Source organism: Protomyctophum bolini (assembly GCF_963924005.1).
Source record: "Protomyctophum bolini genome assembly, chromosome: 2".
Lineage (NCBI taxonomy): Eukaryota > Metazoa > Chordata > Actinopteri > Myctophiformes > Myctophidae > Protomyctophum > Protomyctophum bolini.
The window spans coordinates 13277917-13294156 of NC_137863.1; the positions used below are offsets into that span (position 1 = coordinate 13277917).

The window sequence follows — 16240 nt, forward strand, 5'->3', positions numbered from 1 at the left end:
AGCCTATCATTTATGAGAGCCTGTAGGATGTAAACTGGCATTTTGGAAATAACTAACTAGTAGCTATATATTGTTTTGCTCAGGAGTACAATTTTAGGCTGCTATGACGTTTATGATGGCCAAAAACAGCAGTAAAGTAAGCAAAGCATGTGTAGGCTACGACTTATCAGACTATTATTTATTTTTAGTTAATTCCCGAAATATTAAAAATAAATACACCTACCTTGAGTTAAACGTTGCACTGTGCTGTCTGCAGAATTAGAGTTGCAGTATTGATATTAGCCTATATTGGTCAAACACGCTTGTAACTATTGTCTCTGTCGTGAGTTTGTGTTCTGTTGTCGTGGTAACGTATGGCATTTCTTTTGTCTATGGGCTAAACATTAACCGGTTCTTACCAGAGGATGGCGCCAAACTATAGTGTCGTGTTGAAGACAACATTCAATAGCCTACAGCCCCTACACAATAATGAATGGCATGACATGGCAGAATCAGCATAAGAAATAACCATCTAAAACTTTTTGTAGAACGTGAAACATCTTCGACATGTCATTTAATTTCAGTCTGCCACTTGTTGCGCTCTGACCCCAATCCCATCATGTTCATGAAATTTGAAGCCATAGCTACAACAGAGAAGTTACAATCCTAGCCTACAGTAATATAGGTATAGCCTACCGGGTAACCTATTAGGAAAGTAAAACAGCAATTAAAACACCCTAAAAAGTCACCTATATCATAATATTATTTATTTTTGAGAATAATCCAATAATTATATTGTACTAGAGCGGTGCCTGTTGGGCACTGGCCTACTAACCACATCTAACTATAAATACACCAAGTCTCTGTACGTATATGTGTGTACGTCTGTAATCCACGTAACTCGAAAACAGTTCGCCCCACCGACAAATTCGGCACACACGTTCCGCACCACCACATGGAGTGGCCCGGTGTCGAGTCCGTCGGATAGCCAGTTATCCAGAACCAGCACAAAAGCCTCTTCCCGGGCTCTGGACCTGATCACCCCTATATCTCCATATATGGATCTGGCCCGTTCTGACATCACAACACTTCATATTTGGGCATGCCTGCAGCCTGACACAGAACTCCATATAGCCTATAGGAATAAAGGGAGCTCTAGAGGCTCTGGACAGGGCCCACATTAACCAATTGATTACACCTGATCACCTCTAGATCTATATGCAGCTGGCCTAGCCTGTTCTGACATCACAATGGTGTTCTGACATCTGCATATACTTCACATTTGGGCATGCCTGATAAAGAACTCCATATATGGGCATAAAAGGGACACAGACATAATAACTGGGTGGGGCATTCATTTCCAACTTGCATCGTTCCAAGTAGGCCATCACGGGCACCACTCTAGTTCATATGGATGTAGCCTACCCTATAAAATGTAATTCAGTGTAACGCAAAGTGTAAAATAGAATACAAAATAATGCCCATTTTTCATATTCACAAGATTATATATTATCAATGGAAAAACACAGAGGCCAACCGGGTTGTCACAGGAGATTATTATAGGTACTATAGGTGGAAGGTGCTATATTGTATATCCATGCTTCAAAAATTATATTAAGGCAGTAAAACAGTATTTATTTTGAATACCACATAGGATGTGTTCGTTACAAAAACTCCTGATTTACACTGGGGGAAAAACTACCAGGTAGAGACCGTTCCAATGGCTGCCGGATTTGCGCCCAGGGCGACTGTGTTTTGGTGCGAGCATTTTGGTATTCATTAATTCTACACAACAAGGACAACACAAGAATCGACAATAATCCATACATGTATGTTGTCTGAAATTAAATAATTCTTCCAAAGGCCAAAGAACAGCCTTCTGAAGTTGTCTAATATGAATTCTGAAACAGCTCCACAGATAATGATGAGGGATTGATTTTCTGGCTCCATAGAAAGGTCCTTTCGATTTTTTGACTCTAGTGAGATATGATATGGTAGCGGTTTTATTTCTGATAGAGTTATTTCTTTTCTGGGTAGTCAATGAGATTTGTACTTAATTTGTCAGTGGAGTAGCTTTTGGACACCAGATGACATGTCTAGGTACTCCATTGTCTATATGATTGGGTGAACTGTTCTGGAGAATCACACTTTTGAATACTAAAACTGAGTGGTTCTCTCACTTTTATAGTGGGTACTAGAACTTTATGTCACATATATGTCCTTCAACTAGGGGCAGATTTTTATATCCTCTCCATCATAACATCATGGGAATTATTTGGCCACACTGTCAGAGATACTTTTTTAAAGGTGATAATGTGTAAATAACTTCATAAATATGTTGTCACATAAAGACTCCTGTATTGTCTCATACTAGTAGTGCACACTGCGCAGTATGAATTTGACTGACAGGATTTGGAAACAAGAATGTGTGTTCCAATGGATGCAATTAGTTATTATTTAGTCACAAGCTCTTGTTAAGATTTTTCATTGGTTAAATACCTTATATTGAATTTGGATTTTGTGGGTGGACAGGCATCACAAATGTAACACGCGGACGGATTTGATTGGCCAACGACTGTCACAAAAGTTGACAAAACTATAACATCAGGATTTGCTATTGACTATAAAGCTTTGTCTGACATATAGTACTCTGATCAGCGCTAAATCTAGATGGCCTGAACATCTAGTTCATAAAACAGACACAGACAAACCTAGGTACTTTCACTTACATATAAAATGAAATAGAATAGACCTAAACAGCAGGTCTATGTAGAGTAGTTCCTCCTGCTCACAATGTGGTGCGTTGCGTTGTGAGTTTGTATTGTAGTTGCAGCATATGAGAGCTACAAGCTCATAACACCATGCAACACATAATTGTGAGTTGAAGGAACTGTTCTGCACTCTAGACAGTGGTCCCCAAACTTCTTCATGTGAAGGACCCCCAAATTGACACTAATTAGCCCACAGACCCCCTCACATCATTCCAATCCTGGCCTCCCTGCACTGGCTTCCTGTGAATTTCAGGGTCCAGTTTAAGGTACTGGTGCTCACTTTTAGAGCTATGCATGGTCAGGCCCCGGATTATCTGACTGACCTTGTGCCTCGTTATGTGCCCAGAAGGGCCCTTAGGTCTGCAGAACAGGGCCTGTTAGACCCACCCTCCACGAAATTAAAAAACAAAGGTGACAAGGCATTTCAGGCTGTAGCGGCCAGACTTTGGAATGCTTTTCCACTAGCCCTGAGACTTGCACCCTCTGGACATTAAAACAGCCTTAAAACGTTCCCCTTTGAACAAGCATTTATGAATGGTTCAACCTGAATTTTCAGATTTTTCCTATATTTATTGCCTCTTCATGCTTGTATTGTCATTTATCTGAGATTAATTGTACAGCAAGAGCTTTGTTTTCGTTGTCTTGTATTTTATTGCATGTAAAGCACTTACTTACTTCATTTACAGATGGCTTTGTCAATAGCTCTCCTTGGTGGCTGTCATCTCTCTCTAGAGAGGTGATTCTAACTCTATTTCCACATCCTCCAGCTCCAAATAACAGCCTCTGCTTGTCCTTGGAGACACAGAGACAGAGCAATAGAAGTAGGGCAAAGGCAAGCGCTTAATCCACAACTTACTAATGCTTACTGCATCCATCTCACTCAGCCCATCGTACAGTGTAATCTGCAGGCAGAGCAGTCCTGCCGCAGGGACAACTCATGGCTTTGGCAACCATGCAGCTGTTTGATGTGTGGATTACTAGGTCAAGTTGGATCAGACAGAGATGCTGTTCTGTACGGTCTGTCACCCAACACTAGTCTGGTAGGCTATTAGCTTCTAGTTACTGTTGTCGTGCGCTCTATCTAGGCCCTATGTTGAGTATGGTCCTTTACTTTATACTTCACTGGAACCATTGAGGCCGGCCCAGAGAGCTGTAAATTAATCATATGAGAATAGAGCATTGGTTTTCAACCAGTGATCCTTGAGGGGGTTCCAGGTGGTCCCCAGCTAAATGATGGAGTTGGTAACCATAACCAAATGGACTCTTATTAGATCTTCAACTCTTGAGCGTGTAAAATGAAACCAATTTGGTTTAATTTTATACGCTCTCGAGACAATATTGTTAAACATCTGCATTACTTAATTTACGAGTCTAGACAATTAGAGAATGTAGAAGAATTGTTATTTTGACCGACGTTTGGCTGTTGTCAAATGGTGGTCCGTGGCTCAAATGGAATAAATGGGCCTTGATATGAAAAGTGTTGAAAACCACTGGAATAGAGTATAGCCATGGAGAAATTTAGAAAATGAGAGAGATTGCAGACAGATTGCAGTATTTAGTACATGGGGTGTTGCGGTTGTGTTGAAAAAAGTCTGCCACTTCCCAGCCAAATGTGCATACGCTTACATGCAGCCACCTTTCTCTGAATAAACCTTTCTCTCTCGGGAGTAGCAAATCTAACATCCATGAGTTTAATGAATCTCTGAAACATTTTTTCAACACTTCCTATCAAGCGGTGCCAGACTGCACTGGTTTGACTGCATTCCTTCCTGTAGAGTAGAGTGAGTTCCTCTCTCCGTCACTGGAGTAGTATTGTTGTTGTTAAGTTACGTAGCACTCGTGGAACCATTACTGAGTGACATTGACCTATAGTAACCCATGTAGGCCTTACTGCATCAGGGTTATAAATCTGTTACATTGCTCATCAACACACGCGCACACACACACACACACACACACACACACACACACACACACACACACACACACACACACACACACACAGCAAGTAATTAGGCCTAGGCAGCATGAAACAAGATTATCTTCTGCCAACATTTATTATAAAGTCATAATAAGTAGTAGCCTAACAAATAACCACAATGATTGATCCGCTGCTGCTTTATTCTTCTTACATATAGGAAATTAAAGTGTGTGAAAGACAAGCTGAAGCTATGACTATTTACGGAATCTCATATTTCTTTAATCCAACAATTTATCATTTGCTTTTGAATCGCCATGTGTAAACATTGTCTGGGAGTAGGTCTTGCTGGAACAGTGTAAGCTTCCTTCCCTCCCAGAGAAAGATGAGATAAGGAAGTAGAGGAAAACGTAGCTCGCTCTCTCTCTCTCTCTCTCTCTCTCTCTCTCTCTCTCCTCCGCTTCACCACCAAGCATCTCTCTCCACATGTTGACCCACGCAATCCTGATTGACGGACCCTAGGACCTTCCTCCGAGAGCCGCCGACCAATTGCGCGACGAAGCAGGGACGAGCCTTCAGAACCAGCCTCTTTATTTTCACTCCTGTGTAGCAGCGCACACGCCAGCAGTCATGTGATGGTAATATAGTACAACTCCACCGCCTCGCTGCTCCTCAGTCTGAACGCTGCTGCATGGCGAGTCTCAAGGGCAAATCATGCATTAGTAATTCATTACCCGTCGTATGCAAAGGATAAACTAACACGCGGTGTTGCATTTGGGATTCTATTTTACTGTCGGGGCAAGGTGAGTTCGGAGATGTATATATATTTTTGCAAGATTTGTGTTTCTATGTGTGTGAATTTAATGCTGGGTGTGTGTGCCCGCGCGTTTCCCCTCTTATGCCATATGCTGCAGCATGCAGCGCAGCTTGGACGAAAACATGTTTACGTTGTGAGCCGCGCTTACTCACGCGTCCTATACGTATGTCCAAGGGGCTTGCTGGACCCTTTGCCTCGTTACATATAAGAAGCATAGACACAGCCTTAGGGCAGCAGAATGCAGTCATAAGTTTGTGAACACCTGCTGCAATTCTACTCTTTAAATGAAATTAATGAACATTTTAGGGAAATGAATGGGGGTTTTCTTTTTTTTATGATGCTTTTTTTTTTGACTTTTAGGTTGCCTTGTCAATACAATCGTAAGATTTTAGCCTACTTTGATTAGTTATAGCCTATGCGATTATGCAGTGAAATGCCTTTTTTTGGACATGAATGCATAAAGTCGTTTTTTTGGGGGGAGATAAACAGGCCATGTAATCCCGTAAAAGCATTGATTTGCAATAATAGCATATTCATTAATCTCGCAAAATGAACGAATGCACAAAATCACAAATTATGCACGAGCCGCATGCTGAACCTAAGTGTTTCCCCACAATACAGTAATTTGCAGTGATTTAATGTTTTGTAAGTGTCCTAAACAGTGATCATGCAGGTGATTTATGCAGTGGAGTGGAGCCCGTTAGGAGTGAGTGCAGTCAGTGCACCACCATATTGCTCATGGCTGCCCCACGCGGTGTATTGTGTTTATAATGTTGACAGTTTCTTAGGCGGGTTACTGCCGGTCACTCAGGCTAGGGGCCCCTGGAAGGGGGACGACCCTGACCGATGCTCCCTATAGCACATGGAAATAACCTATTATGAATTCTGATTTATGAGCATATTAATTGCGAAATGACTTTACATCCTGTTTTCATTTTGTCATTTATAGCTGCTGAAAGCTTGTGATATTATTGTGTCATTAATGCTCAACAACATGGTGCCCAATAGGCTTTTATGACAAGTTTTCCAATGAAGATCATATATATAATAGGCTACCATAAGGTGACCATGTCATGTGCAGTATAAGGCTATAAGAAAGTACTGTGTCAATTGTCTTGTAATTATTTTTATATTTGGTTGTGACTGACAGTAGGCCTAATGGAGTGTGATATGGTGTTCACTTTAAAGGCAACCTCATTGAACTTAAAAATGAATAATGCGCAATTTTAGAGCCAATGTATAGAGATTTCATATCAGCATTTGATGTATTTATGGTGGCTTTTTGATTATTTTGTAGTTGGGGGGGCACAAGAACATTATATTATCAGACACCTTCTCTATCTTTGTTTACTCTTGTTTAGACATATCCTGCCTGGAGACCTTGAATTCTGCTCCCGCTTACGTTTCCATCCTGAGGGAGAACAACAGGTGTCTCGCTATCTTTCCTGACAGTGAAGCGCGACCTTGGATGCCAAACCCTCTCAGGGTTCATCTGGTCCTGCTTTCTCAGCAGCAGGAGGAATAGTTCTCCCATCAACGAACTAACAAAGATTACAAATTTGGTAATTTAGAGACGGGAAAGACCACGTTTTTGGCCAGGGATGGTAGACAATTTTCCTGTGAGCGAGGAGGAGACCTTTCTGCTGTACAGTGGCTCCCCGCCAGCCTACCATCTATCTAACATGGTAACAGACTCGGGGTCCTATCAGGTAATGCCCTCGCACTTTTCTGAGGATGACCTGAGTGAGTCATCAAGCCCTCGGTCATGCTCAAGCCCAGACTCGCAGGTTCTCAGCTCCAGTTATGGCAGCAACTCCAGTGTGGAGAGCCAGGACAGCGTCCTGGATTACCTGCTGAGCCGCACTTTGGCCTTTGGAACTGGCGCGACGTCTTCCACGCCACTTCCCACGTTCCTCTGGGACTCGAGGAGGGATGCACCCACCGGCCAGGAGACCATGAAAGAAGAACATTTAGACTTCCCCATCTGGTCCAGTGTGGAAATGGAGGATCCACTCGGAGCATCCTTCCAGCCGACGCTGGAGGAAATCGAGGAGTTCCTGGAGGAGAACATGGAGGTGGTCACCATGAAACAGGAGGCGCCAGGGCTGGAGGAAGTGCTGGGCCTGCAGGGCGCCGGCCTGGGCCTATGCAGGGATGCGTCGTCTGGGCCCAGGCTGGAGACAGAGCCCAGCCATTCAGATCAAACTGTCCCCACTGCCATCACCCAGACCAAAACCACACTTGTCACCCCAATACACAAATCCAACACAGGGGCCACGATGCATGACGGGGCCAAGAAGATATCGGCCAGCAAGTCCCAGTCGCCAGAGAGTGGTGATAGCAGTGGGAGTGGTGGGATGCCGGTCATCCTCCAGATCCAACCTATTCAGATAAAGCAGGAGCCCACAGCGACCCCTCTTACCCCGGTGGCCCAGGCCCCGCAGCCTGCCACCGCTGCAGACATTAAAATAGCACAGCTGCTAGTCAACATCCAGGGCCAGACTTTTGCCTTGGTCCCCCAGATTGTCCCGTCCCCCAGCCTTAACCTTTCTTCTAAATTTGTACGTATTGCACCAGTGCCCATTGCTGCCAAGCCGCATGGGCTCGGGGACGGGTTAGTCGGCCAGGGAGCAGGGATTCTCGTCGGAGGTCAGAAGTTCCAAAAGAACCCGGTGGCGGACCTCATCAAAATGCACAAATGCACTTTTCCTGGCTGCACCAAGATGTACACCAAGAGCAGCCACCTGAAGGCGCACCTGAGGAGACACACCGGAGAGAAGCCTTTTGCTTGCAACTGGCCTGGCTGTGGATGGAGGTGAGTTTGCCATTGATACACTCAGAAACCCTGAATGAATGTGTATGTTAGCACCAGTGGTGGAAAAAGTACTCACTTTTTTACTTGAGTAAAAGTATACAAAAGTAGAAATACTCTGTTTACAAGTAAAAGTCAAAAGGATTTGTAGCAAAACTTACTGTACTTAAAGTAAAAGTACTCATTATACAGAATGTCCCATTTCAAATGCCATCTTTTGAAAATATCCAATCTACAAGCTCACAATGTGTCACGATAATCGCTTGTAGATCGGTAATAATAATCCAAATGTACAAAGTAACTAAAGTTTTCAAATAAATGTAGTGGAGTAAAATTACAATATTTGTCTCTGGGATGGAGTGACCTAGAAGTACAAGTATTGGAAATTGGAAGTAGAAATACCTCAAAATTGTACTTAAGTGCAGTACTTACTGTAAGTAAATGTACTTAGTTATTTTCCGAATTAATGTGTATTTTAGCACAAACAAATCAGTTCACTGGGTGACAGCATAAAACACGGATGTGTAGCAACTAAAAAGAATCACTGCAGCATTACAAAGCCGCTATAATTGTATCCGTTTATGATTTTTTTTCTTATCTAGATCATAGATTAGTAGGCTACTTCAGAGATTGAGTCATATTTACCACTGGTTACATAACAGTTTGTCGGAACAAGCCTAAACAACAGGCCATCACACCAATGTGCATTGACTACTTAACCTCCGCTCAGTGTCACATATTAGTTTGCCCTGCGTGATGTCGCATTACTCTTGGGAACCACAAGTCTGGTGTAGCTTTTGACATGTGAACTTTGGGTGGGGGGGTGGGGGGTTCATCAATTAGCACCAGCTTGGAGCAGAGATGCAGAAACCCACCCTCAGTCTGCTGTTTCACATTCACACCCCTCAGAGCAGAGCAGATAACACGACTGAGGAAGATGCAAAGCAACTCTTAACATTCCTGCTATCAGTAAGTTAACGAAGAGGCAAATGTTTACTGACTCTACACATAGCTATAAAAGTTTCAGATAAGGTGAAAAGGAACTGATTTGTCTCTGAAGATTTGGAATTGGAAAAAAAATACATATTTTGTTTTAATGGGCTCTAGAGATGAGGTGTTCTTAATTACTGCCTAGCTGCCTCCAAAGTGTTAATTGAAACAATAAATAAACGTGTTCACTTGGAGAATCATGCTGTTTGTCAGGTGGTGAGATTTGTGGCATGCAAGAATAGCAGAGGTGTCATTTTTCTGCTGGTGTGAACTAAATCTAGGACTGAGCATCATGGGGGCCAAGTCACATGGGCACAACTTGGGCACCTCCTGTTGTGACTCGACAGCTGTGCTGTGGCAGCAGCCGTGCAGCACGTGCGCGTGTGTTTGTGTGTGTGTGCGTGTGTACGTCCATGTGTGTGTGCAAGTGTGCGTGCGGCGGTGCATACATACTGTACACTACAGTATGTGTGTTTCTGTATCTCAGTCTGTAAAACTCAAAACGTTTGGTGCTGGATCTATCTGTAATTTGGAACTCAGTGTGTCACAGAGAAAGACAGCCATTGGATTTCTTTGTAGCTATAGTTGTTGCACTCAATATTGTCTTTGTTAATGTTCATTAGCCCAAAGGTTAAACTCAGAACCAGAGTTGTGTTTGCTGGTTACCTGAGGACACGGGGTCACAGATAGTGAGAGTGACAGTGTAACCTTTAACTGAAAGCCTTTGACCGGGAAATGATTTCTATAAGATAGACACACACTTGACTAGATATAACTGGTATGTTCTGACATGGCGTCTGTATGCATGTGTCCACCCGTATGTTTACAGGCGGTTGTATACCTGTGCATGAGAACGTTAAAATGTGTCCAAGACCACTACATAAATCAGGACTTTTTTCAGGCACAGCTTGCAGTCTCAAAGGAGCCTGTTTAGATAATCCATTTGATCATGTATAGTCTTCTTTTACAGGCATGTAGTGGGGAATCAATAGTATCCCTTTAAAAGCCCAGTGTCGGTCCATTTGCAATGACTTTGGTACCAATCTGGCAATCTGCCACTTTCCATGTATTTCTAATGCTGTGCAAGCATGTCTTTAATACATGAGGGAGCCAGGGAAATGTGTGCAGTAGTTGTCCAGTAGTTGTGCTCTTATCCGAATACAAACGGCAGAATTTATTTTGGCCCAAAGAGAGGGTGAGAGAGAGACTGTGTATGTGTGTGTGGGTGTGTATGCATGTGTACGGTACGTGTGTGTATTTGTGAGAGAAGTTGCGGAACGAAGCGAGACTATTTGAGACGGGGGGGAAAAAGTACAGAAGGAAGAGAGAGACAGATTGAGTGAAAAGAGAGAGAGAGGCCTGTTTCAGTTTTGCACACAATCACATGAAGGGAGCAGCGGTGAGGAAGTGGAGTGAACAAAGGCTAAGTGTTGAATAGTTACCATGACTGTGAGCTAGGAACGTCCAGGCTGCCATGCTGCATGAAAGGACACAGACAAATCTCTCAAGGTTTAGGCTGGAGGCAGCAAGTGCTTACAATACAGTAAGCACTGTATTGTACAGTATTGCACAGTGCTGCACTGCATATCAATCGTCGATGTTGGGTGGAAACCTTGTATGTCCAAATCGTGTTAATACCTTTTATTGGTTTACTATTAATACAACTCACAGGCACACAAGCAAAAATAGCAGATCTAGAAGCTCTCGTCTCAATGTGAACCGTTGTGAGCTTTTAGATCTGCTATTTTCTCTACTTTTACGCAACACTCTTGTGCGCAAGGTTACTGCCCGGCAGCAACAATATAGATATATATACACATGCAGCCTCTCGTATGCATCCTGATCTCTGCCTTTGGCCACGTGTGCACGAGAATCCAATTAATAGGTATTTGTTATGGATGTGTGCTGTCAATATAATACCACCAAGGGCAGGGGAAGGCTGTGCTGTACTCACTGTATGCCATGCTTTCAGGCTGATGGCTGGAGGAATGAAGCCAGATATTATCTCAGGAGGGCCACGCACACACACACACACACACACACACACACACACACACACACACACACACACACACACACACACACACACACACACACACAGGGAGTAGAACAAGGCATGAAGCCAAGAGAAACATCTACCAAAAGTAAAAGTTGTCATTGTGCAGAATGTCCCATTACACAAGTTCAAAATGTATAAATAATCTTTTGAAAATAGCCGAGTTGTAGATTGGCTATTTATAGCCGAAATATATTAGTGTGCTTTGTATTAATAATCAAAATCTAGTTGAGTAGTTGAGTAAAAGTTCAATATTTGCCTCATGACATGTAGTGGAGTACAAGAACATTGGAAATAGACCTACTCAAGTAAAGTACAAATACCTCAAAATTACACTGAAGTACTTTACTTAAGTAAATGTACTAGGTTACTTTCCAGCACTGGACGTACATGATCCCCACAGCGGCTGCTGTTTTTGGGGGAATGTGACTCCAGCTCCCCCACCTGAGCCAAGTATGAGCTTATAACTGCGTAATAACATTACATAATGTGTCTGTGACACATTACGCATTACATTGTAGGCCTACATTTAGAATTCCAGACTTTTACTTATTATACCCCACAGTAAAGTTCTCCCACCAGTTCTCAATTGGGCACGGCAATATCCTGCACTCCATATACTGATCAGACACTCTGCCAAGAAAGTTTTATTTTAAGTTATATTTAAAGTTTTTATTTATTTAGACTGAAAGACAACACAACTTCACTGTACAGTAAAACCATCATACAGTAAAACCATCAGTGTTAATGCAAACTAAGGAGTGCAAATACGGTATGTACACTCTCAGGGAGACACTCAGACACTTACAAATGGATAAACTAACACTCAGGATTTTACTATATGCAATGTGCATAATATGCAAACTATGTACTATGCAAACTCTACCTTAAATTTGCTTCAATATCTCCGTTAGCTCTGAATTGTATCGGTAAGTATGTGGTTGATGATTCAATAGTTATTTTTAGTTTTACTGTCGGCATAGATATCTGCCTGGTAAGTCAGCCTTAGTTACAGCTCAGCTAACATGCAAGACTAGAAGTAGCTATCGATTTATTGAGTAATTGGTGTTTAAGTGATCCTTAAAATACGTAACTATTGCTTTGATCTCTTTGGGTCGTAACAATTGGCTTGTAAAAGCCATGTTTTATTTTCAGATGATAGCTATTGGAACGGGTTTTACTCCCAGCTCTGTTGCTGCTTAATTACAAGACAAGATTGCATCGTTTCATCACCTTGTCAGTTTTGAACCACAGAGCTAGTCCGGGTATACAACACAGACAATGTCACTAGGTTGCTGCCTGGGAATAAACTATTGAGCTGTCGTCTCAAGAGCTTTAGACGTACAGGTTAGCAGGTTTCCATTTGATGGGCAAGGTGGGGAGCTTACGGTGGCTCTACTTTTGATATTCTCGCATCTCGCATCTTTTTAACAAAAGGTGCGGTATAGTTTTAGTCTACGGAATGAACACTGGAACTACAGTAGGCCTATTGGGGCAGAGAGCTTAGCAGTAAACATTTGGCATGAAAATAACCTGTCTTCAGCTATTGTGTATGCTTTGGGAAACATGAAGCTGCCAGCATTGAATACAAAATAACAGAGTGAGAGCTGTGGAGAGATCAAGGTTTTGCATATGATTGCAGTATGGGTTTTTAACGGGCTCACCAAAGGCCATACGTGTCACGATGAAAGCTTTAAGATATCCTTAACCTGAAATACAAATTATGTGTTTACTCTACAGATAAATGTTTATTTCACATTTAACATTTAACATTTCATTTTATTTTACTAGTAGACCGAAAGACAATGTTAGACCGTGCTTTCCACCTCTATGAAAACTAACCGGTACATCAAAATAAATGCCTGTTAAATATTGATGTGATATCCTTGTGTTACTATTTCTTGTTATTGCCAAATATTAATGTTTTGTCCTCTTCTGTCTGTGTGTTCCCCAGGTTCTCTCGGTCAGACGAGCTTTCACGACACCGGCGGTCCCACTCGGGGGTCAAACCCTACCAGTGTCCCGTGTGTGAGAAAAAGTTTGCCCGCAGTGACCACCTGTCAAAACACATCAAAGTACACCGATTTCCACGAAGCAGTCGGACAGTCCGTGCTGTGAACTGAACCCTTGCCGGGATCACTCTCACATTGACATAGGCCAAGGGAAGCACGGTATGTGTGTGTGTGTGTGTGTCATGTGTTTATGTGTGTGCGTATGAGATATTGTGAGTTTTGATAATGGTGGAGTATGAATATGTATGTATGAGCACGCCATGCATTTTCAGAAGTGACATTCTAATTTATTGTACAAAAGAAAGAGAAGAGTTTACAACATCTCTGTTCTCAATGTTGCTAATGGTTGTTGTTGCTGTTGGTGCTTTTGTATGTTGTGCTCCTTGTGTTTGTTTTTCAGTTCAGTTTTTTTTTAATCTTCTGTGCCAGTGGAAGATAAGATAAGATAAGCTTATTTTCATTCAATCCAAGTTATGTGATCGCTTTGGTTATAGCCTTGCGTCTGTGTTATACCTGGACAAAAACAACTGCCTTTTATCTTTTTGAAAGCTGCCAATGTCTCGGACATTCCTCATCTTATGCAATGATTAGGGAGTCAGGCTGAGGTTTCTGCTGAAGCTCTGTCTCCGTTTGGTTCTGCCTTGTGACTTTCTCCCAGTGAGGTTAGAGGCCCAGTCCTTAAGTCCCACAGTCATTTGAAGTATTACAGTCCTAACAGCAGAGAGAATTATGTACTGTAGGCTACCATTGGTCCGTTCCAGCGGCAGACAATAACTCTCTCGGTCATGGCTTGCAATCATGGAGCCCCACAACATCACTCGCAAGCAGAGTTTCTGTTTCAAATGAACATACCGGTAGCTACAGTACATGGAATGTTGTTCTTTTGGACTTGGGCCAAGAAATGCCTTTGTCATTCAACTAAAGTTTGATGCACAATTGAAAGGCAGATAACTATTGTAATATGTGGATAATTATGAACTACTGATATCATAGCAAGGTAAGAAAATGTCACTATAAGCTAGTGGGAGCTATACTCTCTAAGCTACTCTAGAGTTTGAGCAACTTTGTAAACCTGCTAAGACTGACACAAGGAGGAGATGGGGGATTTATAGAGCAACACAAGAAATGCAAAACTGAAACAAACTATAATTTAAGCGCACACTAATGATTGTTAAACCGGCCTTCCGATCAGTGTTATGTTTTGTTATTTTTTATCTAAAAGTAAATGTATATGTTTTGGGTCGTATTATCACTTTCCTGGCCTTATCCTATCACAGAATCCTTACCGGAGAGCCAAAATGCATGTAAAAAGAAAATCATGTGCTTATCAATGATTTATTTTTTGATGCAGTATCAAGTGACTGTAAAGTGGTTTCTAGTTTCATAATCACAAGAGTTGCTATGCAATGCAACCCCCTTATAATGAAACGGCCATGAAACTGAATGTCTCAATTTCCAATTATTATTATTATTATGCTAATGAAGTCACACACGATCTGCCTCAACTATGTTAACCTGTTACTGGAATACACCCATGAGCCTTCTGCCCTCTGTTGACAGTACATTAGCATTGAGGACACATGAGTGAACGGTGCTGAATATCCAGAAGAATGGTCTTCTGGAAAATGTAGTCCCAGTATCCCCTTGTGAGGCCATGACAAAGTTGTCTCTCTCCTTTTTTTTGTTTTAAATATCCTGTTTGCTCTTGAACATTGCTATGTATATCATGCCCTGTTGTGAATATGCAGTGTTGTGAGATTACCGTCCATGCATAAATTACATGTATGTTCATCGACAACAAGAAGCAGGGGTACACAATATTGTACATCATTCCTTTCATTCAATTTTTGAATTATTGAATGCTTGTTTGAACACAGGTGTTTTATCACATCCTATGAATGTATGTAAATATGAGTGTACATAGCTACATAGCTGAAGAACACACAAAAGACTATTCTGATACCATTATCTTAAAAGTCGATGGTCGTGAAGATTTTGTGTACATAACGTTTCAGTACATATGAATATATTATATATTTTTCTTTGTTCTACCCAAGATGCATTTACAAATAAAAGTGAAAAGAAATGTATTGTGTGCGTACATGTTTTATGAATTTGTCATCGGATTTCCTGCTATGCATAGCAGTGTGAAACCTTGGCAAATTAATTTGCATCAGAGAGGAACATAATACATATGATTCATTACAACTGCAGTGCGGTAATGTCGGTCATACCAAGTAAGTTAGTTTAGCCAAGAACAATAGGTTTTACAATTTACTCACAGCAAGTTGCCATGTTTTTGTTAAAGCAGTTTGCACCCTATTTGAAGCAGATCTGTCCTGCCCCTGGATAAAGTATGTAACGTTTCTGGAAATTTGTTGTGGTTACCCTTTCCAATGAACTCGCTGTGAGCACGTATGATCTTAAAAGTTGATTTTAGGTAGAATTTCCATACCTTTGCATACAAGTATACAAGCCCTTGTGTGTTAATTCTGGTAATTATCCTCCGGTTTAGCTATGAAAGCATGTGAACTAGCCATCATGTGAATCCAACAGGCTGTAACACTTACTCATTATAGCTAGGGGCTGCTTTCTAGACATCTATTCATGAGCCAGCCAGCTCCCATATTTCCTAGTATTCTGTAGAGAATAAAGATACATGGACTGCACACTTGCATATATTCTGAACATACAAGCCATGCTAGTGATTTATACACAGTACATATGGATATCATTTTAGATTTCCAGCCTTACAATTTACATAATTTCCATTTAGACTGCCGCCCTGCTTGCAGCACAGCTGACACATCCAAGGGAGGCAACAGTCATCATCACTGCATCTAATGTGCCATATGCAAAAGTTGCTGACTCATTGAACATAAGGA

The 16240-nt window shown here is 41.8% G+C and overlaps 1 protein-coding gene across 2 annotated transcripts; it reads left to right on the forward strand.

Annotated features, from left to right (window-relative positions):
* Positions 1 to 5219: 5219 nt before the first annotated feature.
* On the forward strand, positions 5220 to 15430 carry klf15 (Kruppel like factor 15). 2 transcript variants are annotated; one of them, XM_080780751.1, is made up of 3 exons: positions 5220 to 5306; positions 6847 to 8300; positions 13298 to 15430. In XM_080780751.1, exons 2-3 carry the CDS (start codon positions 7087 to 7089, stop codon positions 13464 to 13466), a joined length of 1383 nt encoding a protein of 460 aa, XP_080636877.1. In that variant the 5' UTR covers positions 5220 to 5306; positions 6847 to 7086; the 3' UTR covers positions 13467 to 15430. The 2 variants fall into 2 exon arrangements, with proteins under 2 accessions (XP_080636877.1, XP_080636876.1); XM_080780750.1 differs by lacking the exon at positions 5220 to 5306 and adding an exon at positions 5322 to 5471.
* The last annotated feature ends 810 nt before the right edge of the window (positions 15431 to 16240 follow it).